Source organism: Oncorhynchus mykiss, chromosome 4 (assembly GCF_013265735.2).
Source record: "Oncorhynchus mykiss isolate Arlee chromosome 4, USDA_OmykA_1.1, whole genome shotgun sequence".
In the NCBI taxonomy this organism is placed as follows: Eukaryota; Metazoa; Chordata; class Actinopteri; order Salmoniformes; family Salmonidae; genus Oncorhynchus; species Oncorhynchus mykiss.
Window position 1 is genome coordinate 13,828,765 of NC_048568.1, and position 13,062 is coordinate 13,841,826.

At 44.1% G+C, this 13,062-nt stretch overlaps 1 protein-coding gene across 2 annotated transcripts in view; it reads right to left on the reverse strand.

The window, feature by feature from the left end:
- Window positions 1-291: 291 nt before the first annotated feature.
- Window positions 292-13,062, reverse strand: part of dse (dermatan sulfate epimerase) — a 29,119-nt gene continuing 16,348 nt past the window's right edge. For both annotated transcript variants that reach the window (XM_036975678.1, XM_036975679.1), the window contains 3 exons: window positions 8,265-8,504; window positions 4,503-4,710; window positions 292-3,760 (listed from right to left, as the gene is read on the reverse strand). In XM_036975678.1, the coding sequence (XP_036831573.1) occupies window positions 2,014-3,760; window positions 4,503-4,710; window positions 8,265-8,504 (2,195 nt within the window). In that variant the 3' untranslated portion in view covers window positions 292-2,013. The remainder of the gene's footprint in view (window positions 3,761-4,502; window positions 4,711-8,264; window positions 8,505-13,062) is intronic.

Here is a 13,062-nt window from a genome sequence, read left to right on the forward strand (position 1 = left end):
TGTAAAAAGTCAAGGGGTATGAATACTTTCTGAAGGCACTGTATATCATTGACTCGTGGCTACTTTGAAGAATCTAAAATATATTTAGATTTGTTTAACACTTTTTTGGTTCCTAACATGATTCCATATGTGTTATTTCATAGTTTTGATTTCTTCACTATTATTCTACAATGTAGAACAAAGTAAAAAAATTAAGAAAAACCCTCAATGAGAAGGTGTGTCCAAACCTTTGACAGGTACTGTATATCACCACAACATTTGAGACATGATACTGGTACCCTTTCAATCACATTTGATTTTGCATAAAACTCTTTATTGAATGACATGACAATGATAAAAGGCAGTGAAAATTCATTTTTTAATGAGATGACAAAACAATGAATTCTGATTGTTGCTAGCCAGCCCTGACCAAAAGATGCTACCTGATTGTCATGAGGGCTTTCATAATCTCGGCACCCAGAACTAAATCTCTGCACTGTCACAAGAGACTAGGGCTTCCATGACTCATAGTTTAGGTAAATTCATTAGCAAGATACAGCAGACTTAGGCTGTAGTGGTATAGTGGATTGAGCTCCCCACCCACCTAATCAAATTTAATTCAACTAGCGGTGTGTTGTGTTGTAGCTCCTCCCCCTGCAGGCAGAGGAGTCATGTGTCTAGAATCTAGAATCTAAACTGTAATGTTGGCGTACACATTTTCAGTAGACACACCTGGGAATTTACAGAAAGAGAGACAGTGCCCACCCTCACATGTTCAAAACACACCAGAGGAAGTGAAGACTTGTTAGCATGTCTCTCCTTATTATCTGTGTGACTGAGCAGGAGTGAGTAAATATTGATACAACCAACCTCCTGATCGGAGGATAACTTTATCATACACTCATTTGACGACAGATATGCCAATACAGGTACAAGGCTATTTACATACAGTATTTCCCCCCCAAATCTCTTCCACCAATGCCCACCAAAAATCGACCCCTCTCCTAGCATTTGAGTTCTCCCTTTCCTCACATATCCATGACTAGCATAGTAGTTGTTTCCTCCCAACCAAAGTAACACAAAGGTCAAAGGTCCTCATCCCTGTAGTGCCGCCTGTAGATCCATTAGTTAAGAGTCAGTAACAACAAAAAACATTGGTTCCCAACGATTCCACATCATAACATCAAGAGGAGGAGCAGGATGTGTAATTATATTAGGTGGGTTTGGTGATGGACAATAAGATGAATCTATGCTAGCATATAAGTGAATGGGCTTCACCAACATACTGCAAGTAGTCATACAGGTGAGAGCATGAAAGCAAATCTGTTACAGTTGGAGAGTAAAATGTGCTTTCCCAAGTGTATTACTCTAAATGGAATTACATGGACCCTGACAGCTTAAGAACAATATCACAAGACTTAAATTGGGGTGGTGGGGGTGACAATGTGATCGGTTATGCGGGTAAGCCAATTAGGTTAAATGCAATGGTATTATACTGCAGTTATGGACACAGAGAGGACCACCGACTGAGGTAACATATTTCTATAGCTTTTTATCTGCAAAGTCCCCACATTCATCAGGCAAAAGCAAATACACAATGAAAAAAAATCACATTTGCACATCTATGCATATTGTTCTTTTCTCATTACAAAGAGTAGAAATAATACCACAAAAATATATCTTGTTTGAACATATGTACATTCTTTCTATCATGTCCACAGAGAGAGGCAGATATATCTGCATTTTAGTGGCTAGCAATCTTTGATATAAAGCAACATGTTCCACTCTAAATGCTACATTAAAAAGTTCACACAGACTCCATTCTAAAGCTCCACAGAAGCTTAGGATCTCAAAGGTGGTCTGGCTTCATTTTGTTACTAAATCTATCAATTCCTATTTGGAATTAATTCTTTCCTGGACACTCATCAGGTAGACTTGGCTCAGACTGAGGCGTATGGTGCATTTGATTCACCCATGGCAAACGGTTCAATCGGTCTGCACATGGACTATTCCCCTCGCCGCACAGTGATCATGTCAACACTGTGCATGAGAGCAGGAGGAGTAGAGGCAGAGTAAGATGAAGCTGTCGATGAGCAGGATGCCATAGAAACACCTCTGGGTGTGTAGACTTCTGCCTCTCTGGAAGCGTGTCAATAACACAGACAGAAGCAGGAAGAAGGTGGCTATGTTTAAGATGAGGAATAGTCTGATATAAGAGGATGAGTTCGACAGACTGTCACTGTTGGCCGTCGCCAACACGTGGACCTCCTTGAACTTGCGACCCTTCACGAAGCCTCCCTTCCGGCCTTTTTTGGAGTCTCCATAATCCATAAAGGCCCTGGAGTCGCCGTCTTCCTCGGGGCTCTCCTCAATAATCCTCTTTGTTGTCTTCGATCTCTCCTTCTTCTCCTTTACCTCGATCTGTCCAAAGATGTCCGGCAGGCTCTCTGAGAGCTTGTCCCCAAGGTTCCCCAAGGCTTTAATGGCCCCCTTGCCCTTGCCCTGTTTTTTAGTCAGAGCAAACATTTTCTCAATGGCCTCCGTCTTCTTCTTGTCGGAGAACTGGAGGAGGCGCTCGGCCGTCTTGCGGAAGCTGGCCGTGTTGAGCACCCGGCCCAGGATGTGTCTCTCCAGCTGCTGGAAAACAGGCTTGGCGTGCTGGAGGTTGTCCTCTACTACATTGACATACTCCTCTACCTCCTCCGGCGTGCTGTTCTTCACTCCTGCTGCTTTCTCAAATACTATTTTCTTCTGGTCCACCAGCACCATGGCGAACAGAGGCTTGGTGGCCACCTCTCCGGTCAGCAGGTAGATAGTGTAGGTGTGCTCGTTGGTGGCCAGGTAAATGTCCACCCTGTTAGCATCGCCACGCAGACTAAAGCTCTGAACGTCCACCCCTGGCCCAAAGAAGATGTAGGCCACCCTGGTATGGGGATACCTCAGAGGCATTGTCACATTCACATAGTTAGAGCCGTTATAGGGGTAACCACGGGGATAGTTCCAGTACCCCAAGACCCCTTTCTCACTGAAGCCTGTGTCATCCATCCAAAACATTTGATATGGGTCTTCCCCATGTCTGACAAAGGCTCCGTGCACACCGTCTATTTTGGTGTCCTTAAAGGGCAGGTCCGTGTTGTGGAAGAAGGCACTCATGGCCCTGGTTGGGCTGTCTGTCTCCAGATGGATATGATCAACCAGGACCAGCAACTGGGGGTGCAGGAGCAGCAGGTTCCTCTGGAAGCTCCTGATCTTCAGGTCAGGGTTGTAGGCCGACTGGCCCTCCCCACGGATGAACACCATGCCCTGCCTTTCCAGAGCCGCCTCCACCCTGCCCTGGGCGTCCGCCGGCAGCCCCACCTTGTACTTCAGCCACTTGGAGTCGCAGGCCTCTGTGACCTGGCCGTCCCATGGCTTGAAGCAGCTTCCCGAGGTAGCCGGGGAGAACAGCACTGCGTTGTTGAGGAAGGTGTACTTGGGCCCGTACAGAGCCTCCGTGATAAAAGGAACACCGTTAGGGGCGAACGTAAAGCTGTTCTGGTCAGGGTGCTCGTGGCCAGCGTTAAAGTTCCGCCAACCTTTGATCCAGTCTTTGTACTTGTTCCTGTGAACGATGTCAAATATGGCCCGACCACCCAGCTTCCCCGACTTAAAGGAGAGGAAGGTGTGGTTGGTGTCTGCGGGTAGAGAACTTCCATAAGTGACGACCCCCCAGTCCTCAAAGTAGTGGAGTTGGGATGTACCAAAGTCTGATGGAGCCCTGGGAGTCAGGCTGGGATCATACCTGCAGAATGGAAATAAAACAACAAGAAATAAATGTCATACATTTGAATTCAGTTGCTCTAAAAGCACATTTTTGATTAATAATTGAGCAAATCAGCATATACACTGAGTGTACAAAACATTAAGAACACCTTCCTAATATTGAGTTACATCCTTTTTGCCCTCAGAACAGCCTCAATTCGTCAGGGCATGGACTCTACAAGGCGTCGAAAAGCATTCCACAGGGATGCTGGCCCATATTGACTCCAATGCGTCCCACAGTTGTGTCAAGTTGGTTGGAAGTCCTTTGGGTGGTGGACCATTCTTGATATACACAGGAAACCTTTCAGCATGAAAAACCTAGCAGCGCTGCAGTCCTTGACACACCCAAACCAGTGCACCTGACACCTACCACCATATCCTGTTCAAAGGTAATTAAATATTTTGTCTTGCCCATTCACCCTCTGAATGGCACACATACACAATCCATGTCTCAATTGTCTCAAGGCTTAAACATCCTTATTTGACATGTTTCTTCCCTTCACCTACACATATTGAAGTGGATTCAACAAGTGACATCACCTGGCCAGTTCATATCATGGAAAGAGCAGGTGTTCCGAATGTTTTGTACACTCAGTGTACGACAGTACACTTCAACCAATAGAGAGAGAAAGAGCGAGAGAGAAAGAGACAGAACGAGAGAGAGAGAGAGAGAGAGAGAGAGAGAGAGAGAGAGAGAGAGAGAGAGAGAGAGAGATTCTCACCAGATGAACTCTGTGTGCAGTGTGCACCATCTCTGTCCCTTCCCGGCCTGTCCTGGCCCCTCCAACACCCGGTTTTGATGGATCCGCTCAGCCAGCCAGTTTCCACTGCCGTTCCTCATCACATAGCGATCCAGGAACACCAGCTGGCTCTCGGGCCCGTAGAACCAGTTGTAGTTGGAATCTGCTATGGCTACAGTCCTCTGGAACCCTGGTGAGATGGAACAGGCCAGGGCAAAAGATCAATATGGATTATTTTACAGTTAAAATATAGGAGAAGGCAACTTCAATATAGTGGCCTTTCATACGGGTTTGTTGGAGGATTATTGAATGTTATTATCATAAAACTCGGACAAATATGAAGTGACAGCTCCATATTGTCCAAGGTCCAGTTCAGCTGTACTAACCACATAGCTTTCTATTTGATTGAATGCATAGTAATACATATGCTACAAAATCATGATTCATTTCTTTCCTTTTCTTACTGAATAGGTCACAAAAGCTTTTACACCCATGCATGCCATGTCCTTAACATAAGGAAATGAGCCAAACTACAGGCCCTGTTGAGATCGTAACCTCCCTAGCTTTATCGATGAAGCCATTTCCCCAACACAAAGAATGGCAGTCTGGTGCCAAAAGAGATCTTAAAACCTAGCAACCGGTAGTAAATACTTAACCACAATAAATCACATGTAAGCCAAAAACAATAACGGCAATAACCAAAATCAGTGCACAAGCGGTACGACAATACGCGCGTTTCCCCTTTGTAAAAACATCCCTTCTGTGATGCAAAACTAGACCTTGGATAAACAAATGCCCAATCCAAATGATGTGGGGGTCTGTGTGCAGGAACACTCGGGTGATATTGGTTTGTTCACGGTCAAGATACATTTAAAACACGGCTCCTGTTTACAGTCTAACCTGTTGGAACACCAACAAACCCCATCATTTGAACACAGAGACATACAGTGGGTTACGGAATGATTGGATCCCTTGATAAAGATCAGTAAAAAAAGACTCTGTGTTGTCAGCCTCCCGGCAGAGGCAACCAGGTTTTTGGCAAAAATGTCCTGCTACTTGGTCAAGTTCATGATGCCGTTGACCTTAACTAGGCCCCAGGACCAGTGGAAGCAAAATAGCCCCATAACATCAAAGATCCATCACCATATTTAACTGTAGGTATGAAGTACTTTTCTGCATTTGCCTCCTTTTTTCGACTCCAATCCAACCACTGGTGTGCACGGCCAAAGAGCTCGATTTCCATGTCATCTGACCACGAGGTGACATGAAAATATAGCTCTTTGGCATACAATATAGCTCAGCATTTGTATTCTTTACTTTATAGTCTTTTTCCACTCATCTTTATCAAGGGTGCCAATAATTATGGACCTGACTGTACAGGGTCAGTGAGTGCAGTGCAGTCACATAGTCCGCTCAGGCAGAAGGTAGTTAGGCAGGATAATCTGGGAGAGAGAAAGCCGGCATTGTGGATATTGAGTCCAGCGTTCTCCTGGCTGCTGCAATTAAGAGCTGCTCTCTGAATGCAGCAGTGGCGCCCAGCCCCAGTCACAATACAGAGAGTGTTGGCAGGGGGCTATAAAATGTCCAGACCTGAGAGCCCCTCCTCCAGCGCTACCCTCCCCCTGACCATAAACCAGGAGAGGAGAGAAGAGGAGAGCAAAGGAGATGAGGGAAGAGGGGAGATGGAGAGGGCTGGATCAGCATAGCTCTGACAGCCCCCCAGGAAGGTAACGCATGCATAACCCATATCAAGACAAACGAGCAGTCACCCTCTCTAACATGGGGGTAATGCACCCAGGGGGGTTTCATGCCTAATCTACTTATAACTTGGACAATGTTGCCAAGAAGTGCCACAGAGGTTTGCTAAGGCATTTAGGAACACTTACAGTTGATGTCGGATGTTTACATACACCTTAGCCAACTACATTTAAACTCAGGTTTTCACAATTCCTGACATTTAATCCTAGTAACAATTCGCTGTCTTAGGTCAGTTAAGATCACCACATTATTTTAAGAATGTGAAATGTCAGAATAATAGTAGAGAGAATGATTTATTTCAGCTTTTATTTCTTTCATCACATTCCCAGTGGGTCAGAAGTTTACATACACTCAATTAGTATTTGGTAGCATTGCCTTAAAATGGTTTAACTTGCGTCAAACGTTTCCGGTAGCCTTCCACAAGCTTCCCACAATAAGTTGGGTGAATTTTGGTCCATTCCTCCTGACAGAGCTGGTGTAACTGAGTCATGTTTGTAGGCCTCCTTGCTCGCACACGCTTTTTCAGTTCTGCCCACAAATATTCTATAGGATTGAGGTCAGGGCTTTGTGATGGCCACTCCAATACCTTGACTTTGTTGTTCTTAAGTCATTTTGCCACAACTTTGGATGTATGCTTGGGGTCATTGTCTATTTGGAAGACCCATTTGCGACCAAGCTTTAACTTCCTAACTGATGTCTTGACATGTTGCTTCAATATATCCATATAATTTTCTTTCCTTATGATACCATCCATTTTGTGAAGTGCACCAGTCCCTCCTGCAGCAAAGCGCCCCCACAACATGATGCTGCCACCACCATGCTTCACGGTTGGGATGGTGTTCTTTGGCTTGCAAGCCTCCCCCTTTTTCCTCCAAACATAACGATGGTCATTATGGCCAAACAGCTCTAATTTCGTTTCATCAGACAAGAGGACATTTCTCCAAAAAGTATGATCTTTGTCCCCATGTGCAGTTGCAAACTGTAGTCTGGCTTTTTTATAGCGGTTTTGGAGCAGTGGCTTCTTCCTTGCTGAGCGGCCTATCAGGTTATGTCGATATAGGACTCGTTTTACTGTGGATATAGATACTTTTGTACCTGTTTCCTCCAGCATCTTCACAAGGTCCTTTGCTGTTGTTCTGGGATTGATTTGCACTTTTCGCACCAAAGTATGTTCATCTCTAGAGACAGAACTTGTCTCCTTCCTGAGCGGTATGACGGCTGTGTGGTCCCATGGTGTTTATACTTGCATACTATTGTTTGTACAGATGAACATGGTACCTTCAAGCATTTGGAAATTGCTCCCAAGGAGGAACCAGAATTGTGGAGGTCTACAATTATTTGGCTGATTTCTTTTGATTTTCCCATGATGTCAAGCAAAGAGGCATTGAGTTTGAAGGTAGGCCTTGAAATAAATACATCCACAGGTACACCTCCAATTGACTCAAATGATGTCAATTAGCCTATCAGAAGCTTCTAAAGCCATGACATCATTTTATGGCATTTTCCAAGCTTTAGTGTATGTAAACTTCTGACCCACTGGAATTGTGATACAGTGAATTATAAGTTAAATAATCCGTCTGTAAACAATTGTTGGAAAAATTACTTGTGTCATGCGCAAAGTAGATATCCTAACCGACTTGCCACAACTATAGTTTGTTAACAAGAAATTTGTGGAGTGGTTGAAAAACTAGTTTTAATGACTCCAACCTAAGTGTATGTAAACCTCTTTCAACTGTATTTAATCATTGCTAACTTGCACTGCATTTAATTTCAAAATAGCCTGTCTTGCTGCCTATATAGTATCTTTGCATCTATCACGTGACATCTAGACTAAATGCACTGTTAGAGATAAAAAGTTGATCGAAACTAGCAACTTCTTCAAAGGGAACATTAAGAGGAGAAAAAACACCCTTAAGAGGAGAAATGAAGTTATATTGAATAGAATGGCAGAGCACACACACACAACATCTATAACAGCTGTATTACCTGGCAGGATGGTCCTGTACATGAAGGCAAAGTGTTTGTGGAGCCAGGGGTGGTCGAAGTGGCTGATGGAGAAGTGTCTCTGCACCAGGAACATGTACTGGAAAAGAGAGCGGGTGGTGTACGTCCCGTAGGCCACGCCCTCATACAGTGAGCCGTCCGTCACGTCCTGCAGCAGCACCATAGACTTCTCCATGATGGCCAGGACCTGCTTGGTCCACAGGTAGGCCTCCTGCAGGTAACCTGGAACCGAACAGAGGAGAAGCCAGGGTCAGCTTATTGGTTTTCGAAGGAAGGTCATGTTCGTCAATGTCTCTGGAGCAGTGGCTCCCAAACATTTGTACTGTACTGCTGTCACCCAGCCAAAGTGTTTGTTTTCTTGAGACATACCCCAATTAAGCTCGGTGTAAAGTGTGGTCTCAAGTGAGGTTGATCATAAATATAGTTACAGTAAGCTACTCAGTCAGTCACATTCCCATTTTCTTTCCCGGAACATCATACTGGAACCTCCCGTTATGCATGGAAAGTATGAAACTACCATATCAGACTAATGTATAGTCTCTCTCTCTCTCTTTCTCTCTCTCTCTCTCTCTCTATGAGAAGAAGTGACCACATAAACACTCCAGCCGCAGTTCATTGAAAATCCCAGTCCATCATGGGTGCCTGGCAGCTACCCGGTGGACTGGATCCACCCGGACACCACAACCCACAGCCCACAGCCCAGCTCCGGAGCCGGCGTCCACCCCAGTGTTTGGTTTGGGCTGGGAGACCAGTGGCCTACACAGAGCAGGTATTTATCATCAAACAGGAACTGCTGGCACACAAAGACCACATTTACACAAACGGCATCTCACTACGCTCACACCCCGGCTCCACACAGTGTTTGGACTGTTCTGCATTTTCCATTATTAGACATAGGCATCATGTATATAGGAATTCATGAACTAAAAAAATCCAATTAACCCTACGAAGTCAAAAGCTATAAATGTCTTCACCCACCCATGGCTCAATCACATCCCATATAGTCACCCTGTGCTTTAGCAATGTCCTCCTCTACCCCTCTGGGATTTAATGATGTTGCCTTCGTTGCTGTTATTAGGGGCTTTTCTTCAGCCATGCTGTTAGTGATGTTACTGGCTCTAGATCTCTGGAGCTCCCATCAGTACACATTAGTCATCCACACGTTGAGAGCCGCTGCTTGGGGAAGGTCTGGTCTGTTAACTTCCCAGCACCATCACAATGAGATCTGTAGGAATGTGGGAGGTCAAGGGATGGTGCCATTTGACTTGACTTCTACTCCTTTGAGGTTCTTTGCTAATTATGATTAGATGAGACATTGAGACATTTCTGGTTCTTCTTAGTTCATTTTCAGGAATGGACAAAGAATGATTTCCTAAGAATGGAATAACTTCAAATGTTATGTAGGATCAATGAGTTACGCTCCCGAGTGACGCAGCGGTCTAAGGCACTGCATCTTAGTGCTAGAGGCGTCACTACAGACCCTGGTTCGATTCCAGGCTGTATAACAACTGGACGTGACTTGGAGTCCCATAGGGCGGTGCACAATTGGCCCAGCGTCGTCCGGGTTAGTGTTTGGCTGGGTTAGGCCGTCATTGTAAATAAGAATTTGTTCTTAACTGACCTGCGTAGTAAATAAGTGGTTAAATGTTTAAAAAGAAAATGTAACTGATAGTTGTCTACCAAGAGTTTATGCTTCATTTATTGACATGATAATCATGCATTGGGAGAATGAACAAGTCTAGACAATTGCTTCAACCTGCATCCACTAGAGAGAAATGGCAATATAATTTTCCACACTGTACCCAACGGGCAAAGACACTCGATAGACATTCAATTTTGCTTGACATTTGATTAAGTTGTCAACAATCTTAAACCAAACCTGTAAACCCTGTTTGTTTTATTTTATTTATTTTTATTTTACCTTTATTTAACCAGGCAAGTCAGTTAAGAACAAATTCTTATTTTCAATGACGGCCTGGGAACAGTGGGTTAACTGCCTGTTCAGGGGCAGAACGACAGATTTGTACCTTGTCAGCTCGGGGGTTTTGAACTCACAACCTTCCGGTTACTAGTCCAACGCTCTAACCACTAGGCTACCCTGTGGTTGAATATAAGGTCAATGACATTGAAATAACAAGGGAACTACGTTGACTCAACCCATTTGGTGTAAAATAGACACTTTACCATAAATGAATCAAGTGTTCACGTGTAACAGCTTTCAAGGAAGCAACACAATGTGGTGTGACTGTGGCTATGACTTTAAATGGTTCCCAGAGTCCCAGCATTCTACACCAGATAATAAAACTCAAGCACCTGGGTGGCCGTAGCAGAGAAGTGGGTGATTGAGGCCTTAGGTTTAACTACTGATGCTTAACTATAGATGAACTCAGGGTAAACTATGCCACATATGACTGTCCAATTAGGAGCGGAGCTAGGCAGCCGCAAAGCACCAACATGCAGACACCTGCATCAGGAATGCACTGATCCCCTGTAAGCTGCTGTCCTGTGATCTAGTCATCTGGACAGAGCCCATACAATATCCCCTCTGACTCACAATCAAGGCATGAAATGATACGAATACAGTATACATACAGTACCTATATGCTGTGCTTAACATTCCCATACAAGTCTTAAGACGTTTTATGCTTTGGACAGATACGGTATGTCTCCCTTTATTTTCAACAGATGGAGCCTTATCCCTTCCTTATGAATAAATGCTTCAAAATGGCTTTTTGGCTTCGCCTTTAAAATAATACACAGGAAGAGAGGTGCTGTGTTATTCCATAAATCTGAGTAATATAGACCTGTGCAATACAATAGCTCTGAAAGAAATGTGACACGAGACCAATGTTTGCTCTTGATTTCTTCTGGCAGTACCTTACAGGCAAAGTTCCCTTTATTCACTGAGATCTTAATGGAATAATATTTGCGCGTAAATGTCATACTTTTGCACAGGATATGAATGACAAATCCGTGACAAGGGAATGCAGGAAGTGAATAGGATCGTGTGCAGAGCACACAGTCAAATAATTATGCGGGAGTTAGGCCCTTAAATGAACTGGTTCACGAATGACAAAGCGAACAGTTAGCACGTTCCGTCAATCTGTCGCACTCAAAGCAAATACTGTATGTTAGTTAAGCCACCTTCTAATGAGAGTCTCTTAACAATTTGCAGCCAAATTAAAACGTTGAAGTGCAAAGTCAGCTGTAAACGTTTACACAGTCAGCACAAAGACATCAGGCCATGACCAAATGACATTTTCTTCCAAGGTAAGAGAAGAGGTAACAACCTATGCTGCTGGACCTCTGTTTTTCCTCCACTTGAAAGAAACAAGCTGATCCAAAACAAAGAGGGGTGCTATAATTCTCCAGAGTCTGCACCTCCTGCCCCCCCCCCCCCCCCCCCCCCCCCCCCCCCCCCCCCCCCCCCCACTCACTATCACAAACCAGCCTCAAAGAAAAACCACGGTGACCACAGTCATCTCCATAAGCCTGTTGTCAGTTAGTTTACGTCGACTCTTGTTCTTTTTTCTACCAGAAACATTTCCCTTGTAATCAAACTAGGCTGTACAGCAGTGCTGGGAACAACAAGAACAACTTCACCTTCCTCTGGCCTCGCTGCCTCTGACTTAAACATCCAAGAACATACAACCAGGACATTTAAACCAAAACAATAGAGGGAACAGTTTTCAAATGTACAGTAAATAAATAGCAAGGCTATTTTCTAGCCATACGTTCCTTCCTTTCACACGGAATCTACTAAGAAAAACATTGGGAAAAGGTCCATCCAGAATGTTATGGAATCGTGTGGAATGTTTCCATTGTATATATATTTATATATATATATATATATATATTTTTAAAGAAGAAGAAAATTCACCTTTATTTAACCAGGTAGGCCAGTTGAGAACAAGTTCTCATTTACAACTGCGACCTGGCCAAGATAAAGCAAAGCACTGCGACAAAAAACAACAACCCAGGGTTACACATGGGATAAACAAAAGTACAGTCATTAACACAATAGAAAAATATATATACAGTGTGTGCAAATGGCATAAGGAGGTAAGGCAATAAATAGGCCATATGTGCAGATGATGATGTGCAAGTAGAAATACTTGCAAATGTGCAAGAAAAGTTAATAAAAGCAATATGGGGATGAGGTAGGTAGTTGGATGGTCTATTTACAGATGGGCTGTGTACAGCTGCAGCGATCGGTAAGCTGCTCAGATAGCTGATGCTTAAAGTTAGTGAGGGAAATATAAGTCTCCAACTTCAGCGATTTTTGCAATTCGTTCCAGTCATTGACAGCAGAGAACTGTAAGGAAAGGCAGCCAAGTGTGTGTTGGCTTGGGGATGACCAGTGAGATATACCCGGTGGAGCACATGCTACGGGTTGGTGTTGTTATGGTCACCAGTGAGCTGAGATAAGGAGGCGGTTTACCTAGCAAAAACGTATAGATGACCTGGAGCCAGTGGGTCTTGCGACGAATATGTAGCGAGGGCCAGCTGACGACAGTATACAGATCGCAGTGGTGGGTGATATATGGGGCTTTGGTGACATAACGGATGGGACAGTTTGCTGATTATAGTGTCTGAGGCTATTTTGTAAATGACATCACCGATGTCAAGGATCGATAGGATAGTCAGTTTTACGAGGGTATGTTTGGCAGCGTGAGTGAATGAGGCTTTGTTGCAAAATAGGAAGCCGATTCTAGATTTAATTTTGGATTGGAGATGCTTAATATGAGTCTGGAAGGAGAGTTTACAGTCTAGCCAGACA